Here is a 24,906-nt window from a genome sequence, read left to right on the forward strand (position 1 = left end):
GGCCCTAGCACACAGAGTGCATTTGGTGGAAAAATATCGTGAATACCCATCTGGGGTCAATAGAGGCTTCTGAGTAACAGTTTACAGTCACACAGAGAGCTTCACAAGCTAGACCAAATTTTAACGAGTCGTCGAGTTACCAAGTGAAGACTACTGAGTACTCACTGATACTGATGTAAATGCGCCGAGACTATTTTCCTGTAGGAAACAAAAGTAGAAACGATAGTGTGTTACGCAGACGGACTTCCATCCAAGTTATTTCTATTCCGCAATCACGGAATGCAGACAGAGGGTCTAAATATCTGGGAAACAGTTTTTTAACTTTAATCATTCATTCATTTGTATTATTTATGATGTTATTTGTATTTTCACTGGATTCTCCAGTGTTGAAACGTAAGTAAATTACAAGAAATCCTCAAATTGTTTGTGTAAGGCTCGTCAGAGTGGAGATATTCCGCGTGCACTGATTCTCTGACGCGAGGAGAGGTCTGTGGACTGGCAGCGCATTCTGCGCCAGCGAGAACCGGAGCCTACGGCCAGGTTTCCACATGCAAATAAAGTTACGCCACTCGAGTGGCACCGTCGAAGTTGCATGCGGAAACAAAGTTAGGTCTCTTCACTCGAGTGTCGCCACTTTTTTGCCATGTCACTAAAAGTTTAAATAGTTGTAACTCTCTGACGTGTGTAGCCTTTCACAACCAACGATTACCGTCTTTCGACTGGCATGAAACAGCTGCGTATCGATATACGATAGTATCGATCTGTTCATGTTTTTGTCAGGTGCCACAGCAAAACGGACAGAGAATGATTTATTGACAACAGCATGAGACTGAATCCGAAGGAAACTGTTATGTGCAGTTATACACGAGTTATAAAATCAGTGTTGATTTTATTATTGACTTCCTTCTGTGTGTGGTAGAACGTTGTTAAAATTTAAGCGGAGTAAATTATGTTAGTTGGATTTAAGGAAGGAAGGAAGATTAGTGTTTAACATTTTGTCTACATTGAAGCCATTGAAGACGGAGCGCAAGCTCGAATTTTTTCAAGAATGGGGAAGGAAAAAGGCCGTGTTGTTTAAAAGGAAAAGTTCCGGTATTTGCTTGGAGTCATTTAGGGCAATCACAGTGTCTGGATGGCCAGACACGATTTGAATCGTCGTGCTCCCGAATGAGCAACGCCACCTCACTCGGTTTTGCGAATATACACTGCAAACATTAAATAACAATGTGAGCACATTATTGGTTAACGTAACATACAAGCAAGCACGACGGAAAACTAATAAATTGCACGTTAACAAAAGCCTGATACTCCCTATTTAAATTCTATTTACAAACTCGATGACTTTTACGAGGTTTGTAATTTCTCTTATGAACACACAATAAAGAAATTATGCTCTGAATGTGTATGAGGTTCATGTCACCTGATCCATGTGTAAGACTTTATCGCACATAAATTACTTTGTAGGTAACCAAATGCAATCTATACATATTATAAAATTGGATGTATGTATGTGTGTGTACGTATGTTCCACATCTCCTTCTAAACCACTGGACCGATTTCAACGAAAATTGGAACTCACATACCTTACTACCAGATACCAATCGCCGTGGAGGTAAGAACTACTTACGCATCAAAGGGGTGGGGGTGGACGGTGAAAAAGAAGCGTAGCCCACGACCCGTGAGTTCCAAGACTTTGTTCACCCAGAATTTGATAAAGAGATCACTTAGCGACTTGCAACAAGCTTCACACGTAATTTCAGACCTTTAAGAAATTTCTTCTCGCTTACAACCCCCACAACATGATGATAAGAAAAAAGTTTATCTGTTACTACTTTTCCGCTGTTTATGCAGTAAAAGTACTGCATGAGGCATGATGTTAAAATTTATAAGCCAATTTCTTTGCTACTGACTATATTTGCGCCAAATTTTGCAGTCAATATGCACATATAGCACTGCATGCAACTGCAAAATTGTATCATTGTGCGACTCGCAGTTCAGGAAATATGACGTCATAAAAAATGAGATGTGTAGAAAACTATCGTATCATGTATGATGTTTAAATTTACTACTTCATTTCTACTAAATCCATTCGCAAAACTTTTGCAGATCGTATCCATATATGCCGCTGGGTGTATCTACAAAACTGTATCATTGTATGACTCATAGTTCAGGATATATGACGTCATAAACATTAAGCGGGAAGCCGGATGCTGTGGTGTACCGGACGCTCAGCTATAATAAATACACCGCAAATGCCAGGGTTCTCTGCTAGTTGATTAATCATTAATGAAGGTTTAGTTTCCCATCTGCTCACTTCAGTTTGTAATAAGTCTGCAAAATTAAAGATCTTCGGCTTACGTAAACGTTATTCACTACAGGTAGTTGTTTCATATTCTAGTTTCCACAGAAAAATCCGCATATAAATGCACTTAAAGGTCTCAAAAGTGGAATCAGAAAAGAGCTCTGTAGGCTACAGCCTCAATAATTTTGTTTTAAGATCCTATTACTGTGACATGGAAGTCTTAAAGCAAAAGTTATCTATTAGTGTGACCAAATGCTACAATGAAGGAAGGAGTTTCAGTTTTTATTCATTTGGATAACCCATGATACCTCATAATCTGGTACAATGTATCTTCGTGTTTATTAGTGTGTTTGTTGCTTTTTGGGAACCAACATTTCGTTCTGGTGTAAGGTTGCTGCGACCGTCTGTGACAGTCATTCACAAGAATATTATTTTGATGACGCCACATTGAAAGCCGTGAAATCTGGCTGTGGTGTGTGGAAACGGCAGCTCACGGCACCACTGCAGTTTGAACCGTCATGCCACCTGCCGTGGCGCCACTTTGGCTGCACGGGGATCACGCCCAGAAGTCCTGCTGGTAGCGGCCGCTGATGGCGATGTCCAGCAGCGAGAAGGGGCAGCCGGCGAAGGCGACCGCGCAGGAGGAGGTGCTGGTCAGCGCGTGGCGGCTGGCCGACCAGTAACTCCGGGCCGAGGGGTCGTCCGCGGCAGAACTCAACTCTGGAATCCTGCAGGGGAAGTCGTCAACAGCGGCTCATTAAAAAACTTAAAGTACCCCCCCCCCCCCCACCATCTGGCAGCAGGAACAGAAACCACGCTCCACAATAGTAGTCACTCCGTCTCGTCTGCAGATACCAACTACGTGGCCAATATACGGGTCAAGCTGAACTCAACCGGAAAAGTTTCGGAAGTTGTTCAAAGATGTTTTCTGAGAATTTTTGTATCAGATATCAGTTGTCTCTAGTGGTTCGGTGCAAAGTAATTGCACTTCGCTTGATTTCTTAATCTCATTTACTTTCTTATCTGTATCGCTATGAAAACATAACATCTCGTCTAAACTAACCACGCCCTTATTAGTGGATATTAATATGTAGTACGTCCACTCTTAACCCCTATGAGGCCTTAACTCTACTGGGGACACTTTCAATGTGTGAATGTCTGTGAAGGAATGACAGCCCATTCGCCAAGAGAAGGTATGGAAGTTGAGTGCTCGGGTCTAGAGCCAAGTCAAAGTTCTCATTACAAAGGTGCTCCGTTGGGTCAGGCTACGACTTGTGGTAGGACAGTTCATTTCAGGAATGTTATTCTCCACAAACCACCACCTCACAGATGCTGTTCTATGACAGCTTAATGCAGGCAGTGCATCTACTCTACACAGTGCACAGCGCTATAAAATGGGTTCATATCAGCCGGCCATGGTGGCCGAGCGGTTCTAGGCGTTTCAGTCCGGAACCGCGCTGCTGCTACTGTCGAAGGTTCTAATCCTGCCTCGGGCATGGATGTGTGTGCTGTCCTTATGTTAGTTGGGTTTAAGTAGTTCTATGTCTAGGCGACTGATGACCTCAGATGTCACGTTCCATAGTGCTTAGAGCCATTTGAACTTTGTGTTCGTATCTATTTATCGTTTTCTTAGGAACAAGCGGACGACACCCTAACCTCGATCAACACACCCATACCGTAACCCACTTCACTATTGGCACTATGTGTGGCTCCAGGTAATATTCTCCAGATATTCGCCAAACCCACACCCTTTCATCGGACTGCCACAGGGTATTGCTTGAGCCCTACCTCCAACTCATTTGCTTCCAGCTATCCACTGTCAAGGGCGTCGCTCTTTGTACCACCTCAAGGGTCCCAGAAATGTATGGGTTATCAGGAGCTGCTGGACCATTATACCCCACTGTATTGTAATTCCCTATGCACAGCGATTTAGCTGGTTCAGTGGTTCCCAACCTGGGGATGATTGCCCCCTGCGGGGTTAAATGAAATTTTCTAAGGGGTGAAAACCAAACGATCCGACTCTCTTTCACTCACGAAATTAAAATTACTTTCAAAAGATCATTACTACTATCACAATTTTGTAAGACTCTAATAATAATTACATGAGTTATCAATAATTACTTTTTCTCAATTGCTAGCATTAATGCGGTGTAGGGTACAGGTTCCTCACATAGCCCACCGACTATACACATATGTTGTGCTTCTTCCCGTACATCGCTGATGTTAAAAATGAGACATATACATAACAAATGGTAAACATCTCCAAAAAGTATTCTCCAAGTTCTAGATAGTACCTGTAGTAGTCCAGAATGTATTTCATTACTTATTTCGAAACAAATAAATAAATAAATTGATAGCATGGCACAGCAGTAACTACACGAGGGCAACTACAGGCTGTACACAGTATTATTATTATTAATATTATTACTATTACTATTAGTCGCTGTGGTCAACATAAAGCATTAACAGTGTGAAGTCTTCAATTTCTGCCAGTTCAGAAGTAAGGAGTACAGCAATCAAATGTTTTACAAACAGTAAGTACAGTGTACACATTTTAACTTGGTTGATTTTAAATGGGGTTGCAGTGTGCAGGTGAAGCAAGTGCCGCAATGGAGAGGAGTCATGCAGGGGAAGTATGTTTTGTAACAAGTGTCTACACCCGCTGTGGATAGTTACCTTTCTTATCTGAGAAGGAATTGTGAGTTGCACTTGCGATGCACCACGGATTCCTTCATCATTCATTGTATCACATATACACGCACACCGACACATACACCCACATACACAAACTCAAAATAAATATTATTCATCTTTCATCATTTTAAAAATAAAAGTGTTCAAATGTTCAAATGTGTGTGAAATCTTATGGGACAAGGGGGGGTGGGGTGGGGGGGGGGGGGTAGGACGTGAAACGGGCCGACTTGAAGCAGGAGAGGCACCACATGACATTTTAATTTGCACTGTCTATACTTTTACAAGTAAATTCATAAAACTTTGTCAGCATGACCAGGAAGGATTCAGCATTCACACTCGTAACAGGGGACGTTCAAAAACATAACAAAATAATTTTTTTACATGTGAAATTTCATCATTTTTTCACTTACTATTGGCTGCATTTGTTGCTATAGGTATACTTTTCTTCATAAGTAAGAGAGACTGTTCGATGAATTTTGCACAGCATACAAACCATGCTTACAGGTGTCTGAAACTCTAGATTCTATTTAATTTATGAAAAAATGAATGAGCTGTTACGTTTTAAACTTTATGTTTAGAAAAAAATCAAATTTTTTAGTTAATTATCTCAATTTTTACCACAGTTTTTAATAGATTTGGGAAATTCTAGAGTTTCATACACCTGTAAGTATGGTTTGCATGCTGTGAAACATTCATCAAAGAATCTCTCTTACTTGTGAAGAAAAATGTACCTATAGCAACAAATGCAGCCAACAGTAAGTGAAAAAATGATGAAATTTCATATCTAAAAACAATTTATTTTGCTATGTTTTTGCACTTCCACTGCTATGAGTGTGAATTCTGAAACCTTCCTGGTCATGCTGACAAAGTTTTATGAATTTATTTGTAAAAATTTAGACAGTAGAAAATAAAATGTCCTGTGGTGCCTCTCCTGCTCCAAGTCGGCCCGTTTGACGTCCTACCCCCGTTAACTGCTAAGCTCACAAGTCACTAAGCTTACACACTACTTAACCTAAATCATCCTAAGGACAACCACACACCCAAGCCCGACGGAGGACTCGAACCGGTGCGTCCATGACTGCAGCGCCTAAGACTGCTCGGCTAATCCCGCGGGGCAATAAAAGTGTTCCAAGAAGTCTTTCATTCTACTGTTTAGTTAGGTGCTAAAGTACGTGAAAATGTGGGAGAGGGGGGCAACTGACGATAAAGGGTGGTGGGAGGGGGGGGGGGAGAGCGGGGATATTTGCTATTGTCTGATTGCATTCAGTGGTAATAGTCTGAGAAAGGTTGAGAACACGGTGCTAGTGGAACTGCCGGTACTACTTCGGAACTCACGAGAGATTCTTCCCACTGATTTCACTTGAGCTTTTATAATTACTGTCGTATGGTCGACGGCCCCTGTCCACCAGCGCATGAGCTCTTCCTGGTCTCAGTTTAGGTGTGGTTGTTCCTTCGCGTTTCCACTTCTCAATCACATCACCAACAGTCGACCTGTGCTGCTTTATTAGAAGTGTTGAAATGTTAGAAGGGATGAAAAATCTCTGATGGATTTGTTACTAAGGTGACATCCGATGACTATTGCACGTTTGAACTCACTGAGCTCTTCTGGCCAACCCATTCTACTGTTACTGCATCACTACTGGCGACAATGTACTCCACACCTTTTATACAGCGGATTTGCCTCTCGTGACATCTTATGGTCAGTGCCGCGTTGCATAGGGGTATACAGATTCTTTCGATCAAGTAGTGTATCTGCACAACCGTGAAGTTGTGGATGACATGCGCGGTGTGTCTTGTTTGGAAGCAAAACTATTCCGTTCCCAGACAGTATTTGCCACTGACACCAGTAATGCGCACTTTGCTCTTTCCTCGCAAGCTTGTTTTCATTAATACTCGGATCTGCTTCGAGTTTGTTTTACCAGCAGTATAACTGCACTTTAATAGTGGTAGGCAAAAGTGTGGATACATTTACTAACTGTTCAAATGGTTCAAATGGCTCTGAGCACTATGGGACTTAACATCTGAGGTCGTGAGTCCCCTAGAACTACTTAAACCTAACTAACCTAAGGACATCACACACATCCACGCCCGAGGCAGGATTCGAACCTGCGACCATAGCGGTCGTGCGGTTCCAGACTGAAACGCCTAGAACCGCTCGTCGACACCGACCGGCTACTAATGAAGAGTCGGTCAATATGGACCCTGTCCATGATTTCACTGACTGCGTTAGCCTAACAATGTGTAGGGAAACCTAAAGCCGTTGAACTCTTAAAACCGGAGAAAGATCATGATGCAATTATGCTACAGGCCAATAAATCTGTTATGTCACTTATTCAAATCATGTGACAGACGAATACTAGAAAGACTGCAACCACGCACAGAAACAAAACTTATACCTCAACTAGAACTGATTACGATAAAATAAATCACAGAATCGTACTGAACAAGCTGTACTGCTATTCGGGAGATTTCCGTTTGATTTCAGTTACTCAGTCAGTCCATGCGAGGTTTTGCCTTCATGCAGATGATCTTGCTCTTGGTGAAAAGAGTAAAAATTTTTACCTTCTTGAAGCCTGAAGCCTTGTTTAGCACGTCAACAAATTACAGACAAAATGCGTTGAGACCAAAGCCTAGCAAAACACAACTATGTCCTTTTCACTTAAGAACTAAATATGCACGGCAAAAACTCGAAATATATGAGATGGCCAGCAGCAGGAACACACAGATACTCCCAAACAACTAGTATTATTCCTTGGCAGGTCTCTGACACTTAAAAATCACCGCATTCAAACCGCTAAGAAAAGTAACGAGGAACAACGTTTTGAAGAAACAGTTTCAATAGTGGGGAGCAAATTCTTTCACAATAACTGGTACGGGACTGCTAGTTTCCTCTTCTGAGAACACCTGTCAAAACTGTTATGGGTCTTCCAATACGGTAAAACGTGTCATCCCGAATGAAACATTCTGTTTAACTACCGGGTATACGAAGTCTACATACCCAAATGAACTGCGTAGTGCAGCTGTACAGAGCAGCAATAAAATACATGGAAAAGTTCAAACAGACCCTCGATGAAAACATGTAATGTAGAAACGAGTTTCGAGTCATTTTAATGTCCAGAACAAGGACCATGAACAACATCGACAAAGAACCTCCTGAATGATTATCCTTATAAGAAATTGAGTCAACAGGTACCCAACTGGAGCGTGAAATGTGGAGGATAGGTGTTTCACCAGTCAAGACAAACGTGTCATTGTGGAGGCTACAAGGTGAAAGGGATATTTTCTGTGATTATGGTGAGTTACAGGATATGTCACACACGTTATATCGTTCTCCCTAGGGCTTATAAGTGCAATCTCTAAAATCTATGGCTGAAAAAAAACGCATTTACTGATGTCGCTCAATACTTGAATGTCATTTTTAGAAGGCATAACAAGGGTCGGATAACTTGGCTAAAAACTCATCCATACACATAAAAGTAAGAAGTAAGTAACTGAACACAATGGAAAGGCTGTTCTGAGCTGGCAATTGGGGTAACAAATTGAATAAATCATAATAACATAATTAGTCTGTAACGGCCCCTTATGCTAAAATACTCGGGGCATATCCCGGAATAACCTCAGAAATGTTTTCGGTGCAGTTCAGTTTTACCCTGTGTAGAGGTCATGTCATCACATGATGTGGAGGTCTTTCGATGCAACTTTAAATCCAGTAAGCGATAAAGCAACAGAGCAAACTGTTATTAATCTTTTTCAAAGAATTAAAATGTGCTTATCTGCAAATCGATTCTCTTAATTTAGTAAAACCACAGTGTCTAAATTTCTGTACAACAGACAATCACCAGTAATAATGCACTGGACGAACAAGACTAGGATGGATTGCTCTGAATTTTTGAGTGTACAAATTAATGAAAATTAGAAGTGGGTAAACATGTTACTTCGAAACAACAGAGCTCATAAAAGTTTACTGTTAGCGTAATTGCTAGTCTCAGAAGAAAAATCAACATATCAACGTAGTTTCCATATTTCATACACTGAAAAAAAAAAAAAAAAAAAAATATATATATATATATATATATATATATATATATATATATATATATATATATAAAATTTTGTTAGATAACTTATGACTCCCCCCCCCCCCATGAACCATGGACCTTGCCGTTGGTGGGGAGGCTTGCGTGCCTCAGCGATACAGATAGCCGTACCGTAGGTGCAACCACAATGGAGGGGTATCTGTTGAGAGGCCAGACAAACGTGTGGTTCCTGAAGAGGGGCAGCAGCCTTTTCAGTAGTTGCAAGGGCAACAGTCTGGATGATTGACTGATCTGGCCTTGTAACAATAACCAAAACGGCCTTGCTGTGCTGGTACTGCGAACGGCTGAAAGCAAGGGGAAACTACAGCCGTAATTTTTCCCGAGGGCATGCAGCTTTACTGTATGATTAAATGATGATGGCGTCCTCTTGGGTAAAATATTCCGGAGGTAAAATAGTCCCCCATTCGGATCACCGGGCGGGGACTACTCAAGAGGATGTCGTTATCAGGAGAAGGAAAATTGGCGTTCTACGGATCGGAGCGTGGAATGTCAGATCTCTTAATCGGGCAGGTAGGTTAGAAAATTTAAAAAGGGAAATGGATAGGTTGAAGTTAGATATAGTGGGAATTAGTGAAGTTCGGTGGCAGGAGGAACAAGACTTCTGGTCAGGTGACTACAGGGTTATAAACACAAAATCAAATAGGGGTAATGCAGGAGTAGGTTTAATAATGAATAGGAAAATAGGAATGCGGGTAAGGTACTACAAACAGCATAGTGAACGCATTATTGTGGCCAAGATAGATACGAAGCCCACACCTACTACAGTAGTACAAGTTTATATGCCAACTGGCTCTGCAGATGACGAAGAAATTGAAGAAATGTATGATGAAATAAAAGAAATTATTCAGATTGTGAAGGGAGACGAAAATTTAATAGTCATGGGTGACTGGAATTCGAGTGTAGGAAAAGGGAGAGAAGGAAGCATAGTAGGTGAATATGGATTGGGGCTAATAAATGAAAGAGGAAGCCGCCTGGTAGAATTTTGCACAGAGCACAACATAATCATAAATAACACTTGGTTTAAGAATCATGAAAGAAGGTTGTATACATGGAAGAACCCTGGAGTTACTAAAAGGTTCAAAATGGCTCTGAGCACTATGGGACTCAACTGCTGAGGTCATTAGTCCCCTAGAACTTAGAACTAGTTAAACCTAACTAACCTAAAGACATCACAAACACCCATGCCCGAGGCAGGATTCGAACCTGCGACCGTAGCGGCCTTGCGGTTCCAGACTGCAGCGCCTTTAACCGCACGGCCACTTCGGCCGGCTACTAAAAGGTATCAGATAGATTATACATATAATGGTAAGACAGAGATTTAGGAACCAGGTTTTAAATTGTAAGACATTTCCAGGGGCAGATGTGGACTCCGACCACAATCTATTGGTTATGACCTGTAGATTAAAACTGAAGAAACTGCAAAAAGGTGGGAATTTAAGGAGATGGGACCTGGATAAACTGAAAGAACCAGAGGTTGTACAGAGTTTCAGGGAGAGCATAAGGGAACAATTGGCAGGGAGGGGGGGGGGGGGGGGGGAAGAAATACAGTAGAAGAAGAATGGGTAGCTTTGAGGGATGAAGTAGCGAAGGCAGCAGAGGATCAAGTAGGTAAAAAGACGAGGGCTAGTAGAAATCCTTGGGTAACAGAAGAAATATTGAATTTAATTGATGAAAGGAGAAAATATAAAAATGCAGTAAATGAAGCAGGTAAAAAGGAATACAAACGTCTCAAAAATGAGATCGACAGGAAGTGCAAAATGGCTAAGCAGGGATGGCTAGAGGACAAATGTAAGGATGTAGAGGCCTATCTCACTAGGGGTAAGATAGATACTGCCTACAGGAAAATTAAAGAGACCTTTGGAGATAAGAGAACGACTTGTATGAATATCAAGAGCTCAGATGGAAACCCAGTTCTAATCAAAGAAGGGAAAGCAGAAAGGTGGAAGGAGTATATAGAGGGTCTATACAAGGGCGATGTACTTGAGGACAATATTATGGAAATGGAAGAGGATGTAGATGAAGATGAAATGGGAGATATGATACTGCGTGAAGAGTTTGACAGAGCACTGAAAGACCTGAGTCGAAACAAGGCCCCCGGAGTAGACAACATTCCATTGGAACTACTGACGGCCTTGGGAGGGCCAGTCCTGACAAAACTCTACCATCTGGTGAGCAAGATGTATGAAACAGGCGAAATACCCTCAGACTTCAAGAAGAATATAATAATTCCAATCCCAAAGAAAGCAGGTGTTGACAGATGTGAAAATTACCGAACTATCAGTTTAATAAGTCACAGCTGCAAAATACTGACACGAATTCTTTACAGACGAATGGAAAAACTAGTAGAACCTAACCTCGGGGAAGATCAGTTTGGATTCCATAGAAATGTTGGAACACGTGAGGCAATACTGACCTTACGACTTATCTTAGAAGAAAGATTAAGGAAAGGCAAACCTACGTTTCTAGCATTTGTAGACTTAGAGAAAGCTTTTGACAATGTTGACTGGAATACTCTCTTTCAAATTCTAAAGGTGGCAGGGGTAAAATACAGGGAGCGAAAGGCTATTTACAATTTGTACAGAAACCAGATGGCAGTTATAAGAGTCGAGGGACATGAGAGGGAAGCAGTGGTTGGGAAGGGAGTAAGACAGGGTTGTAGCCTCTCCCCGATGTTGTTCAATCTGTATATTGAGCAAGCAGTAAAGGAAACAAAAGAAAAATCCGGAGTAGGTATTAAAATTCATGGAGAAGAAATAAAAAATTTGAGGTTAGCCGATGACATTGTAATTCTGTCAGAGACAGCAAAGGACTTGGAAGAGCAGTTGAATGGAATGGACAGTGTCTTGAAAGGAGGATATAAGATGAACATCAACAAAAGCAAAACAAGGATAATAGAATGTAGTCGAATTAAGTCGGGTGATGCTATTGAGGGAATTAGATTAGGAAATGAGGCACTTAAAGTGGTAAAGGAGTTTTGCTATTTGGGGAGTAAAATAATTGATGATGTTCGAAGTAGAGAGGATATAAAATGTAGACTGGCAATGGCAAGGAAAGCGTTTCTGAAGAAGAGAAATTTGTTAACATCCAGTATTGATTTAAGTGTCAGGAAGTAATTTCTGAAAGTATTTGTATGGAGTGTAGCCATGTATGGAAGTGAAACATGGACGATAAACAGTTTGGACAAGAAGAGAATAGAAGCTTTTGAAATGTGGTGCTACAGAAGAATGCTGAAGATTAGATGGGTAGATCACATAACTAGTGAGGAAGTATTGAATAGGATTGGGGAGAAGATAAGTTTGTGGCACAACTTGACCAGAAGAAGGGATCGGTTGGTAGGACATGTTCTGAGACATCAAGGGATCACCAATTTAGTATTGGAGGGCAGCGTGGAGGGTAAAAATCGTAGAGGGAGACCAAGACATGAATACGCTAAGCAGATTCAGAAGGATGTAGGTTGCAGTAGGTACTGGGAGATGAAAAAGCTTGCACAGGATAGAGTAGCATGGAGAGCTGCATCAAACCAGTCTCAGGACTGAAGACCACAACAACAACAACAACAACTTATGACTTACAAAGAAAGTTTTTATTGAACGAAAACAGAGAGTGTATAATATTCACCCAGTCACACTGCAAGCACCTCTCCAAAAATATTGTAATTGACCCTTCAAAATATACATTTGTCAGAAATAATCCACTGCACTCTGAGCCGGCACGGTAGCTCAGAGTGTTCGGTCAGAGGATTAGCTACCCTCTGTAACAAAAGCTGAGTGATTAGGTCCACGAAGAACCTAAAAGGGTGTCATCGGACATCCGCCCCGAACAAATCCAACGAAAATTATAGAACAAAATGAGAGCGCCCCCCCCCCCCCCCAAAAAGTGGCTAGCGTTGCTGTCTCTAGATCACGGGGTCCCGGGCTCGATTCTCCGCTGGGTTGGATATTTTCTCTTCCTGGGGACTGGGTGATTATGTTGTCCTCATCATTCCACCATTATCATTATCATCATTCGTGGCAGTGGGTAGACTGGTCTGTATATAAAAATTGGACTGTGAAACAACTGTGACTTTGTACGGGCGTTGAGGACCGCGCAGTTGAACGCGCCACAAACCGAACATCATCATCATTAATGTTGTGTGTAGACAGTTCATCCTTCCCGGGAATCGAGAATTTCGGCGATTTTTGCCTGTTGGCGATATCGATACTGACAAGATATCGATCCTGGAAATTCCCAGACTTTCCACTTTTTCTACGACATGGAGGACGCACTTGTTCCAATCCTCTGCAGTCACTATTCTTACTGCTTCTTCTAGCAGTACTTCAACTTCCAGCATTTTGTATGTTTTGTTTTCGCTGAAACATAGCCTTTGATTCTGGCCCACACTAACTCGATGGAGTGTAGTTCACAGTGCTACGGAGGAATTCTGAGAACAGTTTTCCCTGCATTCTTCGCCATTTCATCTATTGCGTATTCGTTGTGCGCTGTTCTCTAATTTTGAACTATATCTAAAAGTTCTTTCTTCAACATACCGTCTTCGAAATCGATGTTTTTAGATTTTAGCCACTCTGATATTTCATGCTTATTGGAATTTGGATTGAGAACTTTTTCTTTTCTCCGAGAATGGTACGGCGCGTTATCAAGAACAATAATTGCATTTTCCTGAAGCCGAGGAAGAACATCTTGAAACCACTTCTCGAAGGTTTCGGCGCACATCTCCTCATGATAATCCCCACTTTTCTTGGATTCGAAAGTCCACAAACATCCTTGAACGAACCCTGCTTTGCTGCCAATGTGTGCGATAATCAGACGTTTCCCTTTACCTGATGGGCCCTTGCTTCCGGTGGATAATCCGGACAGAAACGCCGGTTTTGAGGAATTTATAGTGTCATCTACCCAGACGCAACTTCGGGTATGTCCTGCGTTCACCCACGTGTCGCCCAAATAGTAAATGGATCTGCCTTCATCTCTCAACCGTTTAATGTGTCGAACATAACGCCGTCTCCATAAAATGTCATCCCTGTCTATTAGCATGGTATCGCGCCCACGCCGGACATATTTGAAATTCATTTCTCTCAATAACTTATAAAATGTAGTTCTCCGAAAATTGCCCAGATCTGCATCTTCGTTCACGACTGTAAGCACTTTGTCAATTGTTGGAAATTCGTTACGAAAAAAAAAAGTCTACTTTCCTTCGTATCGCATTTCTATCGAAGTCATCAACACTTTCAGAAAGTTTATATCGTAATTTTCCTTTCTTGGGAGACTTCAAAGAGTGTGTGGCCTTGTACTCACTTATCACACGATTCACTGAAGAACGTCCAACACCTGTCGCTGTAGCTGTTTTCGAAACAATGTCACTCATCGACTGCTCTGGATGTAACAGTTCCGTTTTATACACATTAAGCACCATGTGCTTCTCAGAAGAACTTAATGATTTCTTCTTTGCTCGCTTCTTTGGTGGACTCAGAACTGACACGTCGACCTCGCTCGCTGAATCCGTGGATGAGATAATGAGGACAGCCGTATGTGATGTTAATGAAATAAGTGAGTATATAAAATAAGAAACCATGCGATGCTATTGGATGCATACATAAACAGTGATGGTCAGCGTGACTACAAACACATATACTTACTCTAATAATCAACAACTAGTCTTTCAAGGATCTTTACAGATGAACTTAAGATGTCCTGAAATCCCCGCTGTACAACACCCACTAACGAGCTCACACCTGCAACTGAGGCGGCCACACTGACTGAGCGCCGCGCCTGCGAACCGCACAATGCATCGCTCATAAAGGACAAACGGTTGCTCCCATCGCATTCGAACAAACTACAACATTAAAGTCAAACCTTTCTGAAACTTTTCTCGCTTACACCCCCACAAAAAGATTTAAAGGGGAAACGTTTGTTGCTTACTATATTTCGGATGAAGATTTGATAAAAGTTCTGCATCAGACGTGAGATTTTAATTTATGACTTCACTATTACTGACTCTATTGGGCAGAAAATTTGCAGAGGTCATCAACATATAGTACTGAAGGCAATTATAAAATTATTTTGCTGTGTGACACACAGTTTATGAGATATGGCGTGAGAAATATAGAGTAACGCGAAAAAACAACTTTTTCTGAAAGCTTAAATATTTCCCCTTTTCAGTGACAATAAATTTTAATATAATGTAAAAAAAAGGGTGCCGGAAGGTAGTTCTCGGATCACTTTATCATTTTCTGGTGCCAAATTATAAAAAACATGACTTTCATTTTTTAATTTCTGACGCCCCTGCGTTGTACACCCCTCGACGGCAGCCCTGTGGCCACGCGCCTTGCCGTGTTTACAGTACGTCTCTTGTTTCGGTGAATGGAGTATATAAGTTCTAATGAGTGAGATCGCGAGTATTAAAATACGTCACTTAAATAGTCTATGTTTTGACTGTAGTGACTTAATGTAGAAGCTTCAGGCGTTTTACGCCGCCAAAGGACTGCAAACGTTATTGATACAAATTTTAATTTGATACGACTACTCCTGGGGAAATAAGGATTTTCTAGAGACAGACAGACTGACAACAAAGTGATCTTGAAAGTGCTCCGACGTGTGTATTTTGTAAGCAATCTCAAGAGCTGAATGTTTATTATGACGATACGACCGCAAGTACAGCAAAACACCCAGCCCCTGAGCGGAGGAAATCCCCGACCCGGCCTGAAACAGGAGCTGAGCACCTTCAATTAGACTCTGCATTAAGCGATTGAGGCGCTAAACCGCAAAAACAATAGGTTACTACACGTCACAGCTGTTTTCCTGGTCGCAACAGGATGTCACGTTAATAACTAGTTGTACATATAACACCATAATGTGGCCCTAAGTATACCAAAGATAAAATTGCTTCTCTAGAATTAGCAAACAGCAAGCCATGTTGTACCTACCGAAAGATGAGGTCCAGAATATGCATCACAATCCCAGGCCTATAGGTGTCTTCGCTGCTGCTGCCCTCTGTTAGCCAGCCTCTCCGCATCTCTGCTGCCTCACAGATGGCTCTGTGCATGCAGGCACGGCCGTCGTGTCCAGTCCTACGGGAAGTTTATTTCTGAGTTAATTGTTTCGTGAACAAAATGATTCAAATGCTTTTAACGACATTTGCCTTTAGTTTATTAGCCTTTGTGGATCCAGAGGGGGAGCAATAACTGTAACACGAAAGAATTAGTAGATTATATTAATTTATGGAACACTAACGTATTTAGAAATAAAATCCGGTAGAAGCTTCGGACGTTTTCACACCACCACTTATCACACTTGCATTTAGCATACCTCTCTTCAGCATCATCCATTGTGAGTTTTACAACAGATGGAGCCATCTTCGGCCACATGAATCGGTGAAACTACGGCCTTGATCTCCATCTCTCCAGATATAATAAATCATTCCTGTCTTTAAAACCGCATAAAATCTTGGACGATACCAAGACTCTCATCTTCCCACTACAGATCATCATCCGCCTCCTCTTGAGATATGTTAACGTCGCACAGTTCTTTCTCCAATCAAGATTTTGTAAGTACCTCAGAGTGCCACAACAGGGATCTTAATTCATCCTTCAACCACCCAGAATTTAAAGCAGACGCCTGACATGCAGTAGCTCACTCCCACCCCCCCACCCCCAACTCTCTCAGTGATCCCTACAGCCCTACTTTAAAAAAAGTACCTATGGCATTCATCATCTCTGTCCCTTAACTATAAGCTCAAGATAGTCGCAGCCCACCATCAGCATAAAACAGAAAAGCTACACCAGCAACAAAAACCTTTCAAACATATGTACTCAACAAGTAAACATTTATATAAGATTTCCTCTTATCTAAACGTCCCATCCTTTTCGGTGAAGACTGAAAAAATATCAACCAGAACAATCTTGAAGACAGTTTCAGAACAGTAACAGAAAGTAACAGCCAGCACCTGAAGGAAGAGTGGACATCACAACCAAAGTGTATTACACTTGTTGCGAAATGAATCAAATTAAAAGATTGACAAGTAGAACAGACAATACTTCGTCTGTTGACCAACAAATTCGTACTAGGCACTGCATGACGTCGTAAGTTCAAAAATGGTTCAAAAAGCTCTGAGCACTATGGGACTTAACTGCTGTGGTCATCAGTCCCCTAGAACTTAGAACTAACTAACCTAAGGACATCACACACAGCCATGCCCGAGGCAGGATTCGAACCTGCGACCGTAGCAGTCGCACGGTTCCGGACCGCGCGCCTAGAACCGCGAGACCACCGCGGCCGGCCTGATGTCGTAAGTGATTTGATGGATTGCAAAGGGCGAAAATATTTTGACGAGGAGTAGAGATATTAAAAAGGTAACGTTTAGAGCTGTTTTCTCAAATAATGTAATAGCTAATTTCCTAATTAAAGCCAGGCGCTGTGACCGTGCGGTTCTAGGCGCTTCAGTCCGGAACCGCACTGCTGCTACGGTCGCAGGATCGAATCCTGCCTCGGGCACGGATGTGTGTGATGTCCTTAGGTTAGGATTAAGTAGTTCCACGTCTAGGGGACTGATGATCTCAGATGTTAAGTCCCTTAGTGCGTAGAGCCATTTGAACCACTTTTTTCTTAAGTAAATTAAAGTATCGTAGGAAGCGCAAATATTTTAGTAAAAGCATCAAAGTAAGGAATTCCAAATTAATGCCTACAAGCTAAAATGATACCCTAAAAATCGTGATAGCAAGAGATGCTTTTTTCTTTAGAACTCTATTTTAATTCTTTCCTCACGAAGTGGGAATGCTAGTATAAGTATGAAGTTAGTGGAAAATGGTAGTCAGTGTTTTGAAATTGATCGATAAACAGAATACAGTTGTGTATTATCACAGTGTGGTTACAGATTTTAGCGGAAGCCACTGGCTTGGAATACTCTCTCGTCGTACAGCCTGTCATTGGCGTTACACGCTTTGCAGTTATTACGGAGAAGAATCGCGGCACCCCAGACTAGCACTGCATGAATATTGAAACCAGGCGGAAAATCTGACAATTATTATTTCACGCTACTCGTCAAAACTGTGACAATGAGATTAACTGGACATACGTCATTTGTAGCAGGATGTTAGTTCACACATCAGTTATCAGTTTTAGTACAGCCGGGCGGTGAAATTATTGCTGACAGCTACTGGGCACACGATTCACTAGCACAGCCGAGGGCTATTGTACCTGTTTTTCTGTTTTTGTTCCAACTGCAGCCTACCTGTTGTATTGCCTCGTGATACCGTGGCACATAATATATGTTTCATTAGTGCCCATTTGGGGTTTTGCAGATCCCTGACAGCGAGATAGCAACAGACTGAGTTCGCCGAAACTGAAACCAATATGAGTATGAAAAATTTACGTACATTAGGGTCTCGATTATCCGACCTAAACCGGCCATGGCAAGGTCGGATAAGCGGGAAGGTCGGGTAACACGGAAAATAATACAAAAAAACACAAAAATTTAACTAATGTAGGCCAAATGAGTTAAACATCTAATACAATACTAATCAAATTAGACTGAATAAATATTTACTGTGTGAAGATGTTAGTAATTGTCTTTTGTATGCCTGCAGTTTGCTGTTTTTTGCCGCTAAATCACGTAGTCTCTTAAGAAGTAAAACCTCGGTAGACGATGCTTCCTCCAGTTGCTCTACATATTTTAATGCAGTTTCTAAGGCCTTGTGTCCTTCGTTGTGAGAAATCTTGGGCGCACTTTCTTCCACTACATCCGCTTCTTCGTGTTCTTCTTTTTCGTTTACCATGTTGACTGTTTCTTCATCTGTCACTTCAACTTCTTCATCTTGGACAATCCATTCATTTATGTCATCTTCTGTGGCGTCAGCACATCCCGGATCGTTTCGTAATAATGAAAGCAGGGTATTATTTTCTGGTTCGGTCTGCTGCTGTAGATTCTAATCATCTGGAGAATTTTCTTGATTTTCCTGTAGCAAAATTTTCCAGGATTTTGCAATTGTATTTGCTCCAACACTCTGCCAAGATTTGGCCACGTCATAAGCTACGTCTTTCGAATTAATACGGCACAACTGTTCTAGCATGTCTTCTCCCTTGTCCATAGCATTAATTAAAGAGGAAAGCAAGTTTCTGCGGTAGTTTCTCTTCAGTGTCTCTAAGGTCCCTTGGTCCATAGGCTGACATAAGGATGTGACATTTTGAGGCAAAAACATGGCCTTTATATCTTGATCTTGAAGTGCATCTTCATTAGGATGACAAGTGGCATTGTCTAGAAGCAACAGTGCTTTGCGGGGCAAGTTGTTGGTTTTCAAAAACTTTTCAGTTTGTGCAACGAACTCGTTAAAAAACCATTCTTTAAAAATGTCTGAGCTCATCCAAGCATTTTTTTGGTTGTAATATTTCACCAGTAAAGCCTTTTTAGAAACATTTTTAAATGCTCTCGGTTTCTTTAGCTTACCTATCATAGACAGTTTCCTTTTCATTTTGCTGTGGCGTTACTGCATGAAAGAATTGTCACTCTTTCTTTGCTACGTTTGTAGCCTGGCGGTGCGTTTTCGGCCTTTGACGCTAATGTTTTTCCGGTAACATTTTGTAATTGAGACCAGTCTCGTCGCAGTTAACAATTTGATCGCCTGTTAAGTTTCCCTTGTCCAATACCATGTGTAGTTTATTCCTAAACAATTTAACTGCTTCAAAATTTGCTGGAGGCTTTTCACCACAGACATTAAGTGGCCGAATTCCGTATCTTTTCTTCCATCTATCGAGCCAGCCTACACTAGCTGTGAAATCAGGTTCACCTTCGTTTAGTTCGTTACGAAACTTTAAGGCTTTTTCCTGCAAAATAGGTCCCGACGTGGGTACACCTTTATCTCTATGTTTAGTAAACCATAGGAGCAACGCTTCACTTACTTCTTCATAATCACATTTTATTCATGGTTTTCCGGTCTTCCAAAAAAGCTGAGATTGCTCGCTAAGAAAACCACTTCTCAATTTCATTGTGGTTTCTTTTCCAGTCTCCAACTGTTTTTTCCGACGTTATAATCTTGCGCGACTTTTAATAAAGTTTCACCATTTTCTATTCTCTTTAAAGCTTAAAGTTTGTCTTCCATTGAAACGACCATCTTTTTCCGTTTTGAAGCCATCAAGACAAATTTTTGCAATAAACAAAGTGCAACACGTTCACTCCACTACAGATCTAAGTTAGCACTGAGGAGTGAGGAGTAGCAGACGGCGACAATGAACTGAGTATCAGCAAACAACACGTCTGTCACTCACCTGTCGTCGGCTGGCGCACGGCCGGCGCGGTGAAAGGGTCGCATAACACAGAAAGTCGGATAACCAAAGATCGGATAATCGAGTCTCTACTGTATTATGACAAGATAAGAAAGAGGAAAACGGCAGCGAGTGATCAGAATGGAAGTGGTTCTGCAGCGAATTTATGAGAAATGTCATATGTTATTGAATGTGTGCTGGTGTAAGCTGTCGCCAGCACACCGGTCGGTAAAGATGTACCAAGAAGATCGATAGTAGGCGCTGGATCAAGCGGGCCTACCAGGAGAGAGGTCAAAGACAGACTCGCAAGCAACACGCCGCCAACGCCCTCTGGAACGCAAGTATTTAGACCGCCGCCTCTGACCGGAGGGCTCAGTCTCAGTCATTCAGTCAGTCTATCTCAGTCGCAGCCATAGTCTCGGCCTCAGGCACTAGCGCAGTCGCTCAGTCACTAGCTCAGTCACTGACGCACCAACTCGCTCTTCAGTTTGGCCTCGGTCATTCATCGCATAGTGGGACTTGTACTTTACCAGCAGTGAGGGTAACGTGGACTATTAGTGAAGAGCTTGTACGACAACTCATGGACTCTGTAACGTCTTGTAATAAACAAAGACAATATATTATGTAATAATTAAAATATTAGATGTGTCATATTGTGTCATTATGTAAAATTATGTATTATTTTCTTTATTTTTTATTTTTGAGAACGTCTGTGTCGGCGAGTAATAAGACCGACACAGAAGATAAATGTTGTACAAAGATCACCAAATGAATTTGTATATAAGGCATGATGTAAAGCAATGTCTCTGTTCTTCTTAATCTGAAAGCTGTGAGAGAAAGATCTCCTGTTATTGTCGTAGAGAGCGCGGAGGTAGCATTCTTTTGTCGAGATTGTGAATTGGACGCCATTGCGCGTGAATGTACACAGGTCTGTAATTATTAAGATATTTAAATGTTTAAATAGAGTTGTTTAAATGAAAACTTGTATTACTTAAATGTTAAAGTGTGCCTGCCTATTATCCCATCCTGTTAAGATATTTTTCAGCCATATAAAAATATTATCTGTGGAGCTGAGCTGTGTGGAGAAAGAAGAGCCGCTGCCGCGGCGTATTTAAACGACTTACAATATAGTCGAGTATACCGCAAGGAAGCGGTAAAATAATAGTAAAAAATAATATTATTTCTTTTAGCTCCCAGGCTGGCAGTGAAGATCAGCAGATTTTATGATGTGTTGCAGGTTGACGCGGGCTGCTGATAGGATATAATTTTCAGTGCAAATAATTTTATGTACCTAAAGAATCTGATAGGAAACTTGCTGTGCTCCGTTCTGATCTGGCTAAATTTTATAGTGAATACGTAATTTTCTTTAATGAGAGTCTCATGTTCTTGGGCTAGCCGTGGTATGAAATAGCATTTTAGTAAGAAATAAAATCCACTGCAAACTTGTATTTGAGAACGATCGTACGAACTGTAACATCAGAGATCATAGGACATTAATTTCAACTTTGAATAATTACGAAATAGGAAAGATATATTGATACTTAGCATGAGTTGCAGTTACTAAAAAATCGTTCTTTAAATTGTAGGTCAGATTCAGAACAATAATACTTCCATCATTTTATTTTGCTAAAAAAGGTAACGATGATAAAGCAATTAAAAGCACAGCATTGTTAAAAGAATTTCACGTCACTCTTTCCATATATGCGTTGTTACGCCAATAATAATTAAAAATAATTAAATAAGCCACAATTAACGAAAAGTCAACAACAGATATAGTAGTTTTTTTAAGAGAGACGACGTGAAACTGTCGCCCAAAAACGCGGGGCCCGAATTTGCAGTGGCCACAATTATAAAATTTTATGTATTTTCTTTCAGTGTCTATTGTTATGTAGGTGTATATGTATATGTATTTAGTGTTAAATGTATGTATATCATGATCTATGCTATGTATTAATGAATGTTCAAACACTCTTTCATGACAAAACGTACTACTGCAAGCGAGTTTGAGAAGACGATCCTGATTGTACTGAGAAGCTCTAACGACTACGTAATCCGGGGGCAGCCGAACCCCGAGATAATAGAAACTAAAGGTAAGACTACAGTGTAGTTGTCCTGTTTGTAGAAGTTGAGCTCCAGTGAAGTAATCTCATATCGCTAGTGGTGTGCATATTGTACGTAGTTTGATGTTAGTATTTGTGACAGGACAAAGTTGATGTAGATAGTAATTTTTAGTGTGCAGTGTAGTGTATATAAAGTGATGTATTTTGTGTGCAAGGGGAAAAACTGTTAGATTTTGTGTTTTAGTAAGCAATTTAGGAATATGGTTAAGTTGCGTAGCCAACGTCCAAGCAATATGGATACTGAAGAACAACAATTAGCTAGTGAAGGAAATGTGGAACCGGGTGCCTCAAGTAGTACTAGTACGCTCTTTGAAGATATAACAGGCGAAAATGTGGGGGCAGGGCCACAGGAAGTAGTGCCACCGCCCGCTAGTCATCAAGTCGATGTAGATAAAGAAATTGTACCACCACCAGAAAAGCAGGAACCAGAGAGTGGTAATCTGCCTGGTGGGTATTCAATTCAGGCTATATTAGAGCGTGTGCTAAATTACCAGGCAAAATTTGCGCAACAGCAAGCCGAGCGAGATCGCAGGCTAGAAGAAAATTTACTTGCCCAGCAAGCTGAACGAGATCGCCAGCAAGCTGAGCGAGATCGACAATTAAGAGAAAATTTACTTGAACAGCTAGCTGAGCGAGACCAGCAACTTGTGCAATCGATAGAAAGTATGAAAAAAGAGATAGCAGATATGAAAAAGAATTATGAGTCAATACCTAAGGCCGTGCAGGAGCTGACTGAACAGGTCACCCACCTGCAAGTCGCAAACACTAACATGGTAGATGAAATAGGTGTCTTAGCCAACAGAGTAGAAAAGCTAGAAATAGATTCCACACAGCTTGTAGAGCAGAAGTGGAATGAACAGGCAAATAAAATTGAAACAGAATTTAAATCATGGATAGAAGTGAAGGAGACTGAGATTGACATGAATATTAATTCTAAAGTAGAAGCAGCAATAGCAAATAGAGATTCAGAATCGTTCAGTACCGCCGTAAATAGTCAGGTACAGAACGATGTGCAAACCATTAAACAAATACTCAGTGAGGATATTCCGCAGTGGCAAGTGAATGTTAACAAACGGATATCCGATCTGGAGAAGGGTTTAGCACAAAGCAGGAAACATGTGGAACAGGAACCTCTGTCGCCAACAGCCCATGGTTTTGGCAACGCACAAACTTATAGGCGATACAACAATGGGGAATCTGTAGTCGATAATGCGAAGAGCTGTAGCTCCGGTTCGGAGCACACAGCATATGTCCCAGCAGCAAACCCATGTAGTTCAAAAATATTAGTGGAAGAAAGTTTAATTAAAAATAGACAATTTCAAACATTTACTACTGAAAGGAAATCAGTACACCCAGTGGTATTTATAAAAAGTTTTAAAAATATCTTACCCAGTGTATGGAACGAAACACAGAAAATACAATACGTAATGTCGTACATTCAAGGTGACGCAGCACTGTGGGCTACAGAAGTAGCAGACAGCTGCAAGACATACGAACAGTTTGAAAGGGCATTTTTATCGAAATATTGGTCGCCTTGTATACAAGAGCGACTAAGAAAAGAGGTATATAATCCCGAACCGTACTCACCCCGTCTTGGGAATTTGAGGCGGTACTTTGAAAAATATATAAACAAAACACGCTACTGGGACGAGCCTATATCACCGAGAGACATAATAAGACTACTCAAATCCCATTTACCAATTCAGATCAAGGAGAAGTTAATACATGTACCAGAAAGCGACATGGAAAACTTCCTGTCGGTCCTAGATTCCATAGATTTGATACAGGAAGATGTAAAATCGGCGTGCGACCATTTGCGGAATAATGGGTCAGGATGTAATCACGACAGAAACAGTAGTGTACAGAACCACAACCATAGAAATGGTGGGGGTGGTAGCAAGCGACAAGAACAATCGCAAAATGGTAGTAACGGTAGAGGCCAAAACGGGTATGGACAACCAAATTATAACAAAAAGCGTCGATTTGACGACAGATACGAATCCGGAATGTCAGGGACCAACCGCTGGAAAAATGCGCGAGGTCAGTGGCAGAGTAATTATAATGATAGTAATCGAAATTGGCAACAGAATCAGTGTAGAAGCCCAGAGCGACAGGCTAGTGACCGGTATGACAACAATAGACCACCACCGCAAAACGCGCCTATTGCGCAGCCGTGGCGGCCTACAAATCAGAACGTACATATAGTGGAGGTCGCGGACAATAGCCGTCCAAGTACCTCCCAAGTAACTAATCCAACAAACTAGAATCGGCCTCGATATGCTCTCCATCGACGGCCGAGGGATGGAGTGAGAGCAACTCGAGTAATAACAGTAATAGACCTGGGATACGCATGCTGCGATACAACGAAGGTGTCAGTATGGATAAAGATCTGCTGAACGAACCGCACGAATGTAAGAAGGATAATAACGAAAATGTGCAAGCTATT

The 24,906-nt window shown here is 41.3% G+C and overlaps 1 protein-coding gene across 1 annotated transcript in view; it reads right to left on the reverse strand.

Annotated features, from left to right (window-relative positions):
- Window positions 1-2,644: 2,644 nt before the first annotated feature.
- LOC126195712 (uncharacterized) overlaps window positions 2,645-24,906 on the reverse strand; it is a 54,006-nt gene continuing 31,744 nt past the window's right edge. The window contains exons 3-4 of the mRNA XM_049934341.1: window positions 16,011-16,154; window positions 2,645-3,030 (exon numbers count right to left, since the gene is read on the reverse strand). Coding sequence (XP_049790298.1) covers window positions 2,859-3,030; window positions 16,011-16,154 — 316 coding nt within the window. The 3' untranslated portion in view covers window positions 2,645-2,858. The remainder of the gene's footprint in view (window positions 3,031-16,010; window positions 16,155-24,906) is intronic.

This window comes from Schistocerca nitens, chromosome 7 (assembly GCF_023898315.1).
Source record: "Schistocerca nitens isolate TAMUIC-IGC-003100 chromosome 7, iqSchNite1.1, whole genome shotgun sequence".
NCBI lineage: Eukaryota > Metazoa > Arthropoda > Insecta > Orthoptera > Acrididae > Schistocerca > Schistocerca nitens.